The sequence below is a fragment of the Plectrocnemia conspersa genome, unplaced genomic scaffold (genome assembly GCF_051122295.1).
Source record: "Plectrocnemia conspersa isolate PC_06_02 unplaced genomic scaffold, ASM5112229v1 ptg000012l, whole genome shotgun sequence".
NCBI lineage: Eukaryota > Metazoa > Arthropoda > Insecta > Trichoptera > Polycentropodidae > Plectrocnemia > Plectrocnemia conspersa.
The window spans coordinates 22,652,396-22,671,122 of record NW_028277176.1 but is presented as its reverse complement, the minus strand read 5'-3'; the positions used below and the strand labels follow the sequence as shown (position 1 = coordinate 22,671,122).

The 18,727-nt window shown below is 32.6% G+C and overlaps 1 protein-coding gene and 1 long non-coding RNA gene across 4 annotated transcripts in view; both read right to left on the bottom strand.

Annotated features, from left to right (window-relative positions):
- Nucleotides 1-2,548: 2,548 nt before the first annotated feature.
- Nucleotides 2,549-18,727, bottom strand: part of LOC148228628 (max dimerization protein 3-like) — a 182,375-nt gene continuing 166,196 nt past the window's right edge. For all 3 annotated transcript variants that reach the window (XM_088199003.1, XM_088199004.1, XM_088199005.1), the window contains exons 5-6: nt 4,207-4,343; nt 2,549-4,132 (exon numbers count right to left, since the gene is read on the bottom strand). In XM_088199003.1, the coding sequence (XP_088055129.1) occupies nt 4,207-4,343 (137 nt within the window). In that variant the 3' untranslated portion in view covers nt 2,549-4,132. The remainder of the gene's footprint in view (nt 4,133-4,206; nt 4,344-18,727) is intronic.
- Nucleotides 6,067-13,949, bottom strand: LOC148228635 (uncharacterized). Its single transcript, XR_015811538.1, has 2 exons — nt 10,863-13,949; nt 6,067-10,782 (listed from the first exon to the last, which is right to left on the bottom strand). It is a non-coding gene; the product is annotated as an uncharacterized LOC148228635 (long non-coding RNA).

Sequence of the window (18,727 nt, the reverse complement as noted above, 5' to 3'; positions counted from 1 at the left end):
TACGAAAATATATTTAATCAACTTTTTTTTTCAAAAAATGTTAATATATAAGGCCATGTAGTGAGAAATTTATATATTTTTTTATTAAACTTATTTTTAAATTTGTAGAAAATGTCATAAAATTTATTCTCACAGCAAAATAATTAACGATTCGGTGATTCAGATAATGTTTTCTCAAAAGCTATACGATATGATAATTATTTACTTAATATGGAGTTTAAGGAAATAACAAAATTTACTAATAATATTAACGTTATAGCAATAATTACAGTTTCAAACTATCGTAGATTGGTTCAGATGTATTATATGATATGATATTGTGGTTTGGCACTTTTGACTATAAGAAAGCAGTATAATATAAAAGACTTATATTCCCTCAAATTACTAGAACTTAATGTAATTTCAAAGCGTTGAAAAACAAAATAAGACTTGTGCGTCAATCTAACAATTCCAGAAATGAATTCTCAATGAACGTTTAAGTGAAACAGGTACGTTTTTTTATTTATAAATACAGTCTGACTTGACAGGCCGGCGCCTTTTTACCTATCACGATCAGTTCATATTTTCGTTTCGTTTTCAAACATCAACTTAACCTTACATATCGCTTGTTTTGTTACATCGGAACTGACATTTTTGACACATCTGGTTTAAAAGTAAAACCTTACGACGATAACATGATTTGCAACAAACATCCGTTAATAACGAAAGAGCTAAATAAAATAACAAATAACGCTTTGATTATGTGTGTGTATGTTAAGTGTGATTATGATAAAAATAATTTACATTCAATATTTGTTTTAAATTATTACCTAATAAATATTTTATATTATTGACATCTTTCTTATTTCTATATACTTAAAAACAACGATTTAGATATATGTCCAGCCCTGTCAATATTGTAACTAGAACATTATCGATCAATTATTATACACCATCCCCAAGGCCCAACTGCAAAAGGCGATTCACTAGAGCGGTTTCCCTCTTTCATATTAATCGATTTTAGATAATGCCCATCTCGATACGAAAGAGGGTGAGAATCAACGATGCCTCGATTACGGGGGCGACGAGCGTAAAAAACATCCCCGCGAGTGAATTATTAGATAATTTGAAATTTAATTATTGTAGGGGCTTATAGAGAATTTGTACTCTTTATTATTTTACAATGTTCGTGAAGATTGTAGCGATCGAGCGATACAATCCGATCATACACTAACGCCGTCGGTCGACGGCGGGGACGTACGGATCGATGTAAATAAAAGATGCGCATTAGTGGGATGAGTTAAGATTTGAAGTAGAAATAAATATTAAAAATATGTATCCCGCCATTATCTAAAGTTACATTTATATAAACATTTAGTCTTCCGATCCGGCGGCTGCCGAACCGTCCAAGGCAGCTACTACACAGTTTTCATTTCTAACAACACTAAACATTTTTTTGTAATTTAAATATATTTTTTAATTTTTTTATGTTAAAAAGTTCTTTTTGAAAAAAAGACGATAACTAAAATTAGTTTTTTTTTTCATATTAAAAAAATCATCAGTGCAGTACTTTTTGCGTGGTGCCCTGTCGTTCCATATACGTAAAAGTTACCACCTCATTGTGTCATGTTAAACTAATAAAATAAGCTTAAATATCTAAACAGACAATTTGTTAAAATAATCAGAGATCTGCACGTATCTTATATATTTATCTATTTAATTCAAAATCATATACAAATGAGGCTAAAAGTAAAATAAGGACATCTCTCTCGCGTTTATATATCGGAGATATGCAATATTTGGAATAATAAACATTTGAAGATTCACAAGGTACATGGAAAATAACCTTAACAAACACTTTCATACAACGGAGCCAACTCTGATACTTCGATATTGTTGATATTCAGATATGTAAATCAGGTGGAACAATAATTAGGAATAAAACGATCGCGAATACTCCTTACAATTAAATTAACATTTGTCATTTTATCATTATTTAAAACTTTGTTTAAAATTGTTAGACGACTTTGAAAATGCACAGACGTCGCATAAAATAAAAATATAGTGTATCATTTCTTTTCTTTATATATATAATAATAATTATGTATATACAATTTACAATTCATTTAATAATGTACAATATAATAGCTGATTCAGCTCTGGCTGAAGCGTATCGATACACATATAAATATGTATACGGATACGCGAATGTTTCATAACCGTATATTGTAATTTTAACATTTGTCTCTTGCTAAAATAATACAGACATCCTTGTTGACTAGAGGAAAGATTTTTAATATAAGAAACGTATGCTATCAATGTGTGCAAATCTTTAAACGTATAATTAAATCAGACTTTGAAAATGATGTTTGTTTCTGAAACGCGCCGCATTCTAAAATACATACACATAATAAGTTAACGCAGAGTGCACTCCGATATCCTTCAAAAATCCCTAAATTAAAAAATGGATGAGATCACGAGATTGAGAAGGATGTACAATCATACTTCCCCAAAACACAGTTTTTTAAAAAAAATATTACGTATATAAATAAATCAATTTTAAAACGGATTTTTGGTTAAGAGTTGAATTTTTCTAATAATTACGCATGCGACGCGCGCAGACTATCATAAGATTTGCAAACAGAGTTATCATTCGTTTAGCCGGGTATGAGAGTATCGATCATCTTTGAAGGCAAATTTAAGAGATGTCAAAAAGACCGTTAATTTTGCCCGATAACTTAGTACTATAAATCGAGTCTTTTAGCTCTCTTCGGATGAAGAAAAACAAAAATATAAATCTCTCATAAACTTTTGCTTTACAATAAACCATATTTCTATACAGAATGAATGACAATAACAGTATATCAGAATAATTAACTATTAAAATGGCATATTTGGTCATATTATTACTTTTTTATATTAAATTTCAGATTAACCAAATTTTATAAGTTAACTGCATTTACACGCACGTCGGGTTACGTATTAGCAACGCGCGACGCGCCTATAAACATTATTTAAAAATATGATCACACAAATTTACATATAATAAAAATATAAATATTGATGTCTGCTCCTTTACAATGTCCGTGCGATAATAAACTGTTTATTTTTAAATTACATGCAATCGTACAATAAGAAAAAAATACACAATCAACATAAACGACTCATATAATAATATAATAGCTGTTACAATTTCAAATATGTGTAAAGTAAGATATATAATATACTTTACATATATTTGAAATTATAACTTAAAAAATATTGCAACGACTTTTTAATAATGGGAAATATTATTGAATATCTTTAGGACTATTGCACAAAAAAGAGCATAATAATTTACGTGCATATGTAAGTACGCATGCATACGTACATAAGCACCGATCATTACCGAGAACAATTAAATAAATATACACATTCATATAATAGCATTATTGCTGTTTTCATATTTGTTCACTGATTCAATGTCAATAAATACACTGCAGAAGTCGTATTATAAATTTCGCAGTTAAAATACGAATGAAGGCCACTAAAATTTCAAATTGCTTGATATTTACATTATGAATTTCGAAATAACATCAATAACTTCAACAAACTGTACTAACTATATCATAAAATTTATCAGTTATCACCGAGAAAATATTGAGCTAATACATCAATGACGGAACACTCTTTACATTTGCCAAAAATAAAACAATAAGTGAAATGAAGAACTATTAATTATTAATAAAAACAATTCGCATAATCGATAAAACGGGCATGATTGTATCTTAACATCTCTCGCTTAAATGGCACCTGCAATATGGATCAAACAATGAAATTTTCAGCCCTCGATCTACAATACATGCATGCATTTCCAATAAACTCAAAAAAAAAAGAAATATTACAATCAAAAGAAAACGGATTCATTTTTTTCTTTATATACTGGCTTCGATCAGTCGGATGCTTCACATGCTTATCTTCCGCATTGAGCATAATTAAGACAGGGCACGTCGCATGTAGTTCGTTTTGCTTAAAGTTCTTTCTTCAAGTAAATATATATATTTTTTTGTATATTTAAATTATTTTACTTAATTTTTATTATCATCAACATCCAAACAACCATGGCTTGTGAAAAAGAACCGCATTCCATGCGTGAGACTGCACGGCAGTCAATCTGAAATTATAACATGTGAATTAGAATCGATAGTACAAAACATTAACATCGTCGTCGATAATACAATTTCATACCTAGATGATTTCCATGTGGGCGAGAGAAAGACGGCTGGCGGAAAGGGCCACCCCTGAGTCTCCCGAACCACTTTGGATCGATGAGTGATCGTCGGTGTCACTCTGGTTAGACGTGTACCCGATAACATCCACTTCATCTGAAAGTAAAAGAAAAAGAAATTTAGATATTATGCAATTAAGCGGCTCAAGGTTAAGAGTCAGGGAAAAATGTCAGTTTTGTCATTCGCTCGCGCAAAGGTCTAAGAGTTATTTTGATTTGTTTACTCGGTGAGAGTTGGACCGTTGCCAGAGTTCCACGTACCCTGTCAACTAGTGACGGTTTGGCCACGTGGCGAATCCATTCCAATCCATCAAAAATGTCGAAAGAGAAAGAGAGATTAAAACTAGTTTAATATTAAAGAGAAAAAAATATAACTATGCAGCTTGCATAGAAAAGTATGCAACATAAACAAATTTAGCAATTCCCAACTGATGTGAAAAAAAATAATCGAAAATATTGTCAGATAACGAAAAGGCAAAGCACGCTGCAATAGACTTCGTTATCTTTCAAATTTATTATACTTATTTAATCAAAGAAGATGTAGAGACCATTCATAATCGTTGCAACGAAATTAATCTGAAAAAAATTGCTAAAAGGGTTTTATAAAACTAATTGATCCTTGTCCCTTATCATCGTCGGCGTACAAACACACGTATAAAACGGTTGCAAGGCATAAAAACCATAAAAAAAAAAGGATACCGAGCACCCCTAGATTACAGTTTCTGTAATATAGCGATGCAGCGAATAAGATCTGTATTAGACAATAACAAAGAGTCTGGTTCCGCCCCGAACCGAGGATGTTTGACTTCCCTCCCCCCAGTTTTTAAAAGTGTATAAGATGGAACACCACCATACTGAATCACTTCCTTCATACAGTTGAGTCAGTAAATTAATCCAGAACTACCACTTCACCTCCGACTTGGAATAAACAAGATTTCAGCTAGACTCACACCAAAATAAACGCGTGCGCCATAGATATGCTACTCTATGAAAATTTACAAGCCGACATCGACAATTGTATGAAGTCGTAGAATAAACAAGGAAAAATGTCACTAAAACATGTACTGGTTTCTCGAGACATGCCTTTATATTTTCAAATCCATTTTAAACGAAACAGTAAAGAGCATTAACTGTGAAAATGTGAATAAAATACATATTTGCTATTTCATACTGAAAAAAGTAAAGTAAAAATGACATAAAACTTTAAATTAAGACCATCGTAATAATCTTATAATGTATCACAGAAAACCAGCAAAAATGTTATTAAATAAATATTAATGAAAATTTACTTTAGAATATGTAAATAAAAGCCAAATCAAAGTTAAATAAGATGTATGGCTCAATACTTGTATATATGCTATGGAAATATTTGTATTTAACAATTTTAAAAAACGTCATCGCTGAGAGTTGTAATTCTGTTATTTACGTTTAATGTCATAAATACTATTTTTGCTAACAAGCTCTATGTTACTACGCCCTTCATCGTGCTATGAAAATGAATATTATTATGAGATTGCAGCGTAAATGATCACTTACTGACTCACTTCTAAACATGTCCGAATTTATATCTTTTTTAATTAAAATTGAAAAAATACGATGCTATTTCTACAGATTATTCAACGAGTCGCAAGGACTTGCTAAAAGCTTGTATTACTAATTGATTTATTTTCGTTCCTCGAACTTTCTAAAAATAAAGTTTTTTTGCACATTGACGTAAAACAAACGATTACGTATCTTATCGGACATTCATTAACACTTGAACCACCAGACCAGTCAAAATTACTGGTTTTACTTTTTACCTTCAAGATTCTTACTATAAATTTTATTTTTTTACTTGTTATGACTTTTGTAATGATACATAAATGATTTTATTAAAGGTTAAATTTTGACTGTTTTATTAGAAACACAAATATTTTTTATTATGGCTACTTATACCGGCATTATTTGGGCAAGTGGAGGCATTTGCCCCCCCCCCCCCTTTTGAATTTGGTCATAAAATACACGTCATCTAATGGAGTACTATGAATTTTATTAAAATCGAAATATTAAAAAACCACTACTTACTGGCCATATTTTGCTACCCCCCCCCCCTGTGAAAATTCTAAACTAGAAATTCTCGAGTTATCTTTCAAAAATAGTCGAATATATTTTAAAAATGTAATTATGTATTTTTACTAGTGAAAATATAATTTATCTGATAGGTGTTCGTAAATTTATATTTCAACTTTTCCATGCGAATGATAAGTATATCGAACGTATATCCGTATCGTGTGCTTTAGAGCTAATAGTAGGGGCGTAAACCCAAACTTGCCATCTCTTTCTCAATTATGAATAATAATGACTGTGTTAACGCAAATAGAGTATAGTGATAGTGATTATTATGATAGCGAAAAAGCTTCTGCGTCTTCAGAAAGTATGGTTACCATATACAAATCCTCGTTTTTCAATTAAAATTTAATGTTCTCCAAATGTCCTCTTTTTTTTTGATAAAGCCGCTTCACATACTGAATATTAAAAAAAATCATATTCGTAGGTATATTCGTGGTTCACACATTCTTTAATGTCTGTATTTTAATTAAACATGGCATCTGCAGAGCAAGAAGAGAACTCAGTATTAGAAATTAATATTGTGAATGCTGCGAAACACAATTGAAGACAAATTCGTGCCCTTGAAAGTGAAGCAGCTTGTTCTTGAAGTAGATGGTTCAAATGAAGAAGAGCAGAACATCTATGACGAATTTCGACATGTTTATAAAACATCTCTTGAATACTTAACAAAATAAACCCGACAAGTTTAAGTGTTTTGAATGGATGCTACTTAAATAATACAATATGAAGATTTGATTCCTTGTATTGAGTTCTTGCAAAAAATCATTGATGACGTGAAACTGTGCGGTCAATTTTGAAGCCTGTCATTCGTCAAATCTGAAGACAAATGGATCAAGTTTTTCGAAGATTATAGGCTACATGAACAATGGACGGTATTTTTTAATCTTGGCCCAATATTGATTTTTTTTCAGAATTACTGGAAATTTGTCAATTTTATTTTTGCATTCCTATTTATAATGCAAACGTTGTGGGTTTTTTCACTGATAGATTTGAGTCAATGAAAGCGATAATACTCACACAATACATTTTAATATTATGGTACGCTCAGATTCGTATAGTTATTTATTAAGAAACGAAGAACTTTTGTCTAAAATAGGTAACTCTGAAAAGTATGTTTAAATGCGTGATTAGTATTAGCAGTATGTTTTAAAAATTATATTAATGTTAAATTTATATTTTAAGTACAATACTTTTATTTTGAAATGTCCTCCTTTTTCAGTTTGGCATATGAAAACCTTGTCAGAAAGTGACAGTGAATATGAAAACACACGCGTCGAACAATTATAATTGTCTCGTGCATCGAATATTATTTTTTGTCGACATTCAGGAAGCGACCACAATGATTTCGCGTATAAAGAGTGACCGGGGAAACATATTTTTGCTTCATTAGAGTATAAATGAGCCTTTTTTATTTGACCAGGACATGACACTTGCTAAAATTAGCTTAGACCAGCATCACAATTCAACCGCAGAGGTCAGAGACTAGAGAGAGACACACACATAACCCTACTCTATATCGATCTCGACTGCCTATTACAAATTTTAAACAAACCCGACCCCCAAGAATTAGCATACGAGCCTCAGCCATAAGTTAAGAATCGCTCATGAAATTTCATTATAAATTACTAGTTTTTGCGGTCATGACCATGATTTAATAATAATAAAAAATGTACGTGAAAATATGTACATACAACTTAGGTTCCATAAATATATAGTATATGGTAGAAATGATCAACTTTCGTAACAATAAAACTTCCTATAGGATATGACCGTAACATTAAGCAAGTGCTCTTAAAAATAATAAGCGAGACCAGGGCACACAGCATCCGAGGTCCAGATTTCCGCCCTGAGCCTAATTTGAATTTCAAGTGCGCCACCGTGACGGTATAAAATTCGAAAAACAAGGGGGAACGGTCCAGCGATGCAAAGATATTTAAATTTTCAGCAACATTTAAACAAAGGGAATTCGCAACAGAAACCAGCCAAATTTTACGCCTTTTTGTTGTTATTGCGTATGGTAACAAAAGCGAGATACCGCTACCGAGCTCATATCTGATAATGGTGGATAAGATACCAACGCAACCGAGTAATTTGGTGAACTGTAATTTAGTAAATTTTGCATTCGTTACACAAAGATGAACAGCGATTGCCGATAATAAAACGAAATCTGTGCAATTACGACGCATCGTAAAATTACACAATTAGCAATAAATACGTCTAATGAGAACCATAAACTAAGAACTTTTAAACTGCGATATAATTGTTGTTGTAAATCTACCGCTGTAACATAACAACCCAATGCGTTAACAGCGTTTTTGTAGTAACAATCAATGTATGGAAATTGGATCTCTTTTCATTGATTGTAAATTGTTTATAATATAAACTCAAAACATATAACAGTAATTCATATTATGCAAGTACAACGAAACCTCGACTTCGAATGATTTTACTTATAAGATTTTCAAGATACAAGCAAATTATTTTTTAAATTTGATTCGACATACGAGCAAAAAACGTATGTATTTATCATTGGGGTACCCACAGGTAGGTCATTAAAAATCATCGATGATACCGCATAGCTGCAGAAATTGAAGCCAATACAGAGATGTCGATCAGAAGTTAACAGATAAGACAAGATATTCATGATCAAGCATTCAAAGAAGTTTAAAAAATATTGGGAAGGCATGGAAACAAAGTGTGTGGATTCCACACGCACTGAGCGACGAGAACAATGCGACGCACCTGCCTCATACTGCGAAAAAAAAATTATACTCTCGGATGGAAAACTATTGCTAACTCTCCGCATTCTCCCGATAACGCACCATCAGTTTACAATTTATTTTTTCTACAATATAATTTAGACGGTAAAAAATTAATAGTTTTAGTGGAGTTAATACATTTTTTTCTGAATATTTGAACTCATAGCCAGTTTTTACAAATGAGGAATTAAAAATTGCCTGATCGATGGAATAAAGTTGTATCTGTCGATGGAGATTATTGTAACATTAATTTGTCATTGAAAAAACGTCCTTTCTTCTGGGTATCCCTAATATTAATCGTGATAAATCTTGCTTATAATCCTAGGCTTGCGCTTTATGAAATATAAGACATGCATTACGTAATAGCGCAGATTAACAACAAGATATTCTCTCACACCGCGCTTGGATCGAAGCCAGCCACTCTTATAAACCGAATGCACGCCGCTAATACGATGCAGAATGAGAACCGACACTTGACCGTTATACCGACGCCGATAAGTTGACGTTACATAAATCGCTCGGGGTGTGAGGTGTCGGCATAATTGAACCGTCGTCGGCGAAATTTTCCCGGGATTTTCGCGATCTCGGCGATTTTAATTGAGCGACGCGACCTTGACGGCAGCGGCCGGATTAATTAAGACGAAGGGGTTATGAAAGGACGACGAAATTAAACAATTTTATAATTACAGCGGAAAAGCGAAGGGTCGCCGACCGACGCCAAGAGCGTTTAACACTTTAAGCGTTTCCTCTAAAAATATAAAAATTATAAATAAAAAATGTGATAGTGTCATAACTCGCATTTTTGCTTAATTGAAAAACATACAAAGAAGAAAAACACAATTTTGCTGCATTTATAATAAATTTGGCACTGTGCTAAAACTAAGAAAGGATTTATGAAGTTGTGACAAGACAAATAGACAATAGATGGCCAAAAATGAATTTCTGTCCTTCACACGAAATGTATATTTTATTTTTCTCCTTTAAATGAATGCCAACACTTCATTTAACAAAAGTTTTTGGAAAAAATATGAAAGATGCAATATAATGTTGGCTTTAGTAGTATTATGCGTATGCGTAATTTTACGTGGCGATAGCTGTATAACTAAATAAGGTATCTCAAAAAAATATCGACCACCGTACATGTACGGCGAAACCGTTCAGAATTAACCATATTGTGTTATACAAAGAAAACGATAAAATTTTCCGAGACGTGGAAACACTTTCATTTTGGAGACGAGTAACGCATCAATCATGACTTGAAAGGTTTCTCCAATGCGTCATGATGGCTTTTATTCAAAAGCTATATGACTTGTATAATGGAAGCGTTCTCGAGCACTGATGTCATAACCGCAACGATTAGAATAGGGGGCGCAATCGTGACTGAAAATCGATTGACAACACCATCCTTCAACGACTTCAAAAAGTACTTCATGTAACACACAATACTTCGGAAATGAAATAAATTGTATCCCAACGATCTTAGAAAATATACACTAGGATTAAAATACGGATATGGTCCGTACTCCCTCTTGAAGAGATATCTAATAAATGTTCTTTAAATCCTCTCTAACAACAAGGAGTACCTCGTTTCGCAGTGATTCCAAACAATAAAGTCACATTCGAGCACTAGACGAACTAACGTATTGTACAAAAACGATTCCCATAAACCTTGTTTAAGTGACACAATCAAAAGTCACATTCGAGCACTAGAGGAACTAACGTATTGTACAAAAACGATTCCCATAAACCTTGTTTAAGTGACACAATCATAAATATTATATAAATTATAAATAAGCTTGCACAAGAAAGGTGCAAAAGAACTATTATTTAAAAAAAATTATAATGTATGTAAAATACATATATTTTTCTTAATAAATGTTTTTAATTAACTGTAGGTTTATTTCAACGAATCGCCCGAGTTCAGTGTTAAAATATCTCTTCAATACATAACAAATTAGTAAAATAACACATTCGCAAAGCTTTAAACAAAAATCATGAACAGTTAACTAAACATGTCTACAACTACTTCATAATTATAAATTGAGGTGCTACCTTAGGTTAGGTGGTTAATATTGTTTTTTAAAAATAATTTCAAATTAAGTCGCCTTTGCTTGAAAAATTCTGCATAATTTTGCTTTTGACCGACTCATTTTAAGTATCACTGAACGTATGGAAAATTTTCATGTATCAACGCATAAAAATCAATCAACACGAAGTCTCAAATTATTTTAGAATGCTCATGCAGTCTAAAAATACCATAAATATGTGCAACACGTTTAGCGTTCCAATGCTGCCGAGCGTGATTTGCACGTTATAATAGCTGCTAAAGAGATACGACGATAAAAACTCTTCTCCTTTCAATTGTGATAGGCGTCTTACTATGTGTTAATTAATATGATTTCATTACTATACACGCAAAAATATAGAGCACCTGCAATATAAAAAATATATTTTAAAGTTTAAACAAGATTGAACATCAATGAATCTTGTTTGATTTCTACTACGAAAGTTAAAAAAAGTTTAGTAAAGTTAGCTTAATTCATTATACACATGTTAACATCAAATTTATAAAATAAAAGTTCGTGAACAACGCACAATATTTTTTTTATATAAACTTCACGTTTTTACCGGTAAATATATATCTAATTACTGGTATTTTATAAAATTTAAAAGCTTTTTTTACTTTTTAACGTAATTTGATATTAATATTAACGCATGATGATATTTGCAGCAGACAAGATCGAATGGTGTTTTCGTGAAAATGTAGATTGATTTTAGCAATATTAAGCTTAATTTACTCCTCCGAGTTTAATTAATTAAACTCAGAAGATAAAATTATAATTAATGCATTGTTGCGGATTCAATTAGCTGTAGAATCACTATGATGTTAAGATGCAAATTTGTTCAGCGCAGATGTCACTATAAAATGTATGCTTTATCGAGGCATAATATCATATGTTCCACAATATCTGTATAATTTGAACAATACTAATGAAAGTGACACATGTAGCATATTTAATGAAACAAATTGCCAAATAAAGTCGAAGAGATAGTTGATTCAAGTCGAAATGTAAGTGTATAAGTTGTTCAAGAATCCTAGTGTATTGTTTCAAGGAGCATTTGAATACAATTCATTTAATTTTCAAACACTTTTTAAAGTTACTAAGGGGTGGTGTCAACAATTCGGCAATATTCAGTGATTTTCATATGTTAGCTTAGTCGCGATCGCGTCCATCATTCTTTTCCGTCGCGGCCAGAACGCCAACACTTGAAAACGCACCTCTTACACGAGCAATCCAGTTACTAAATGAGCTTGCCAAACACAATGATGATTTCGGCGATAGATATGAGGCGCTAAATGTGTGTGATGGTGCTCTTAATGTACACTACAATCGGTATCTTAATATGTATGTATGTGTATATGAAATGCTAAATAAAACTTTTTTGTATAGTGACCATCATGACGCATTGGGGAAACCTGTCATGTCACGATAGTCAAGTTTGTATTATACAATAATTTAAATTAAAAAAGCAATTAATACACTAATAGTATAACGAAGTGAAGCCACTAATAATACAACGAACGATCTAGCAAACGCAGTAAAAAAATAAATAATATACTTCAAAAATCAAGGAAAATATTTACAATTAGCATTCATTATCTTACAACAATTCAGACAACTGATAAAAATCAGAGATAGCTTTCATATCAGCAGAAGTGATCAGCACTAAAATTAAATCCAGTGTAAATGATGACAGGCTCACTTTAAAAAACTATAATTAATAAAATTTATATAATAATCACCCGATAATTATTAGTAAAAGTAATATTTTTTAATGTTTCGAAGTAACCTGACTGGCATAAGCCCAATGCGTTACAACGTGGTAAGTCAATCGAATATAAAAAACCTACAAGTAAGTTTTAACCACCAGACTGAAAGTCTGCGAATCGGTAGTATTTATGTAGTTAATTATATTTTTTTGTGTTTATAATAAATTAAAATAATTAAATATACATACATATATATTATAGTCCATTTTTATAAATAAAAAAGTCTACTGCCGTAGCACGAGCCCATAGCCTCTGGGTTACCAGTATAGACCGTACGGACTACTCTATTCCAATAATAATGTCATCTAAAATTACTGGTAAGCTTTTTCATAGTTGCAAATATTGGGAATGGATTAGTTGTTGCAAATATTGAGATACTGTGTTTTATCGTAATGTAATTGTTTTTGAACAAGAGGTCGATTCTCGTCATAAGTAGCGAAATCGAAACAAATAATTCAGAGAGATATGTATACTTGAATTGCACTGCATTTCCCAAGACAACTAGTGCACCTGTGGTAAGCAACTATTCTTAGCGAATGAGGAAAATGTTTATGAAGCATTATTGTCATTGTCATTTATTTATATCACAATTGAGTCGCACAAAAAACTTGTTTTGTCTTGGAAAACTTTATATTCCGAAACAAATATAGTATTACATATTTAACTCAATTTATAATTTCTGTTAAAATAACAAGACGATCGCTTTATTTTGCTTTTCGATTTCTTTGAATTTATGTTAATTTTACTTTACTTTTATGATATTATTCTCTTAAGTATATTGAATCTGAGAGAAGATAAAAAAAAGTTAAGAGCCAATCCATCATCTATAATTCTTTAGAAAAGTTTTTTTATTGAATAATTCAAGAAGGGGCGAAAATTGAGATGGAAGGATGCAATGATGAAAATATATCACTAAGCTACAATAATGATTATACTGGACTAGAAAAACTCAAACATCCTTTTGAAAAGAATATACAAAACTTTCTCGTTGAGTGAATTGTTTTAAATGTTTGTTCACAAACTACGCCTAGTACATTTCAAAAAAATGATTCAAAGTTGGGTCAATATCAAAGAGTCATTGAAAACAATACAAAATTAAGTACGTAGTTTTAACCCCAGTATATGGATCACAAACTTGACCTCTGCGCCAATCGGCGAATTCGCCGGAATCGCGCAGTTTAAAAGAAGACCTGCAAATATCGTTTTCCGGCCGAAACCTAACAAAACGGCTAACTTCGGCTAACGACTAAATAACGTGGATCACAACACCCCACACTACGACATCAAATTGGCAAGTAACAATTCATCAGCTTTTCGAACACGACCCAGCGACGAGGGTCTTCGCCGAAATCACCGGTGAATATTTAAGGCCTTGTTCGCGCAGTAAACCGCATCGGGTTGGAGAAAGTCAGAAAATCGCATATATGTATAATATATGTACGTAACCTTTTAAATCCAGACTCGATTTAAAAGAGGAAATTGTCTTTTAGACGCACTCTCGATAAGCCATTTTTCGTTGGGCGATAAAAAAAAGACATAAAACGAATCGATCGTGACGATTTGTTGAAGTTTATTTGGATTGAAAAAATAAGACATCGCCTAGTACTCGGTACATAGACAATGTCATTATTCTAAAATCTAATAAAATTGCTTTAGTTTTATCCATTGTAGTTATCCTTCACGGGCTATTAAACTAGTTATACAATCGACTGAGAACTACGATATTAAATGGCACGTTTACAGCGAACGCTAATCGTGAAACGATCTGGAATAATAGATTCGAAGAATATGCGTCATTTTGCAGCAAGATAACGTAAAACAACCTCGCGCGGTTTCCTTCTATTGTATTCCATTAGAAAATTATCGTTCAATTAAGACGATAAGAGTTAGTATTAACGTATCAATACGATACTTCTCAAAGTTTGACTTGGACACATTCAACGGTCACAGTTGCTTTGCATTTATATATAGTAAGACCAAAGACTGGAATACAATAGTTTTTATTGGCAAGTTATTTAGTATGTAATAGTTTGGACACAACGAGTTATTAGCAATTAGAACACCCGAATCACTAAATACAAAATTAGGCCGTAGGGTTCAGCCAAATAAAAAAAGCAACAGGCTATTTCCCTTGGGATAAGAAGTTTCAAACCATTAATGGCAATGGTCAATATATAACCTAATTTGCGATAACTTATTGCATAAGTAATATATAGGGCCGACCCGAGGGACAAGCCGCCTGAAGCGTGGCAGGGGGTACTAAACTTAAAGCACTTGAAACTAATACGTCGCCCATTTTTTTCAATGCCACACAATCGTTAAATATTTCATTACTATTATATTTTAATATAGAAATTTCTTACTGCACGTTCAATCAATAAACGTTATTTGAATTGAGATTACAATTATTCAAGTAAAATAAGCCCAGTAGAAAGCGACAATCGAACAAATGTGTTTTGAGTAACAAAAACACGAGTGTTATCGTAATGCCTGCACTACACTCTCTGGGAGTTGGTCAAGGTTGGCCAAGGACGGAGAATATAGTGAGTTACTTCGGTCGAGTTCGGTGCTGTCCGCTCTAAAATCTCTCGGAAGCTGTCCGAGGTTACCCAGAACGGGAGGTAAAGTGGGGGTAATTCAGTCGACTTGTCCAGCTTCAAGCGTTTCCGAACATTGTCGGCAAAAGGACCAAGTCGGAGCTGCTCTTTCGAGCGCGAGCGGTGAGATACTTCCCCTTTAGCTCTCTCACGTGTTAAGTGACGAGAGTGAGAGAAATAATGATATGGTGTTTCGCAAACTGAGATAGAACGAGTAACTCAATTAAATTTCAGTATGCGCGTAGGCGTCCTATGGTCAATACGCATGTCGAGCGCTGCATCGTGGTCACGTGGCCAAGTTATAATACCACATGCTTATCGGGGACTTCGACTCCTACTGAGATCTTTGAATATTTTAGAGCACCAAAAGGGATTAATTATATTTTTGATAGTATATTCTTCTAACAGATATTGTTATTATATTTTTTTTCATATAAAATTAAATAATTAAAAAATAATTAGTGGTACTTGATTTTGTTAAAAAAATCGTTTCGAATATCCTTATGTATTTTCCTAGATCGGTTTATATAAATGTCACACCATAACGAATTCTTATTTAGAATCGATGGCGACAAATTCTAGGATAGTCACAGATGAGTGTTCGTATTCTGAAGTATAATTTTTATGTCTTATGGCATTTTGCAAAAGCCGACAAAGATTTTGCGTAAATTGAATATTTACGACCGAAAAGTTTTCACTGATATTGTATTGGTGAGTGCCCACACAAACTTTTATAATTATCAGTAGCGTAATTTTAATAATATGACAATTTAAAAATTGCGATTATTTGGCACATTTTACGATCGCGCGCAAATATGCCGCCTGTACGAGACAGAAGCTGCCGTCCGGACGCCATAGGAAATTTGCGGCAGTGTTCTCGGCCGGCTTCAGTTGTAACTTCGCTTCGGACAACTTACAGAGAGTGTAGTGCAGGGATAAGAATTCCTGTTTCGCGATATTTTTAAAAAAAATTTTGAATAGAAGGACCACTAAACCCTCTTTGCGCTATCTCTAAAATTGAAACAGTTTCTTCGAGATATGCAATTATTTTAGATTTTACCATGATCGAAATTTGTTTAGATCTCTCCATGATTCTGGGTTTGTCTTTACATAACCAAGGCTAACGGCTTTAAAACTTAAAAAATCTTATAAATTATTACCGCAGATGCACTTGACCATAAAAAAATACAAAAGAACAAGTTTTGAGGCAAGAATACATTTTAATAATAGAATTCGTGAAATATTGTCTATGAAACTTTCAATTGGCCATAGCTGTATATATTCAGGCGTAAAACAATCAAAATAATTTGATGACCACTGGTCTAAGCAAATAAAACGTATAAAATACTTTAAAACTGCTCACATTGTCACCTAAATAGAGCAGAGAGAGCGATCGACTCTAACCAGCGCCGCGAGCAATAATCAGAGACCAGAGAGACTTATTTACAACTTTTGCAACTTCAACGGTGCCTAACTAATGTCACGCCACTCTGCATCAAAACCCGATTTTATAATAACACATCTGTTCTTTAAAACCTTGCAAATGCTAAAAAAAATGTTGTTTGTTGCCTTGTGGTCTATGAGATTGAAATGTCTAAGGGAGAGATTGACTTCAACACACATAAATCAGTAACAGTAGTAGCAGCGTGTTCCGTGTGGCGTAATAACCGCGATTAATTTAGTAGTCAAGGCCAAGATCAAGTTTACGGTCGAGGTCGCTTGCGTAACGGGCAAACAGATCCACTCAGTTTGAGTACGTGGGCGATGGTCGGCTGCTAACAACGCGAAAAGAGCAATCGAAAATTGCAAAAAATCATTTTGAGAAGAGTAGTTCCACTTCCGGAAAAACGCGTAAAAGGGCGTTGAACGTGAAATATAAACAGTTCAACGACCACACAATGCGAGAATAGGAAATATAGCGAATTCGCCGCAAACATTAAAACCGCATTACGCATACGGAGTAGTAGTAATAGTAGCCAAATTATATACTTCACACTATATTATGATGGCATACGATTAAGAAACCGAGTTCTTTGATGCTCGATGCTTGGTATACGTAGTATATAACAAAAGTGCCACGTGACACACTAATGGAAAAACAAGGTTGCTTTTGATTGGAATTGGAGCGAATGGATAATCGGCGGAGATGTATCATTTCAGTCCAGTATATTACAAACGTACTCAACATGAGTGACCCAAATTATTAAGAATTAAATCATTAGGTTCGTTTATATAATAGGCACAGCATGATGACCCAAAATTATTAATAATCATGTACTTACATCATTACTATACTATAACTTTGATTTTATCTACTCTTATATGCATTGCATATCATATTTTTTAAACTACAGACAAAAATAATGAGACGATTAAAAATTAGTTTAATATTTAAAAACAGTCTACACATGAAAAGAGATTATTTTCTACGTAATTCAATATGCAACCCTATATTGCATCAATGTTGCAAAAGGCAATTCAACAAATTAGCTCTCACTTTTGCGACTTCTTCGTGTGAGATATCACGTGAGTCACTATTTCACATGGGCGCACACATTTCCATCATTAGTATATCGTTTTATTTATTAGGTAAACAGTTTAAAATATTAAAATATATTTTTTTCTTTAAGAAATTTTATCAATTTTCCATAATAATCGCAATGCAACATTATTTCCCATTTCATAAGCCATTCAAAAAAATCATTTTAAAATGGTATCTCTGGTCTCTGGTTCTTATAAAAACAAGAATTGTTGAGAACCAAAAGTTAATTTAAAGTCTAGCCTGTTAAGATATAATCTATGGAAGCATTTTATTTTTCAATGGTCACTGTGGACTAGAGTCTCCAATTACTCGAACCATCAACTACTCGAGTATCGAATATTAAAATTTTAAAATACTCGAGTACTCGAGTACTTTCGAGTATTTACCAAATGTACCAAAATAGCTATTATTCAAATTTGTGCACATATAAATAAATAAATAAAATACTTAGTATGTTAATTTTAACAATTATTTTAACTTCAAGAACATACTTTTTAAAAACAATAATGCAAAATGTGTCTCGAATTTAATATTACTGCGAACCTTTGGTTTTATTATTCCCGTTGTGGAAAAAACCCTTTCCGTTGCTGTTGATGTTGGTCTTACTGTCATTAACGCGTTGGATAAGGCTTCTAATTTATC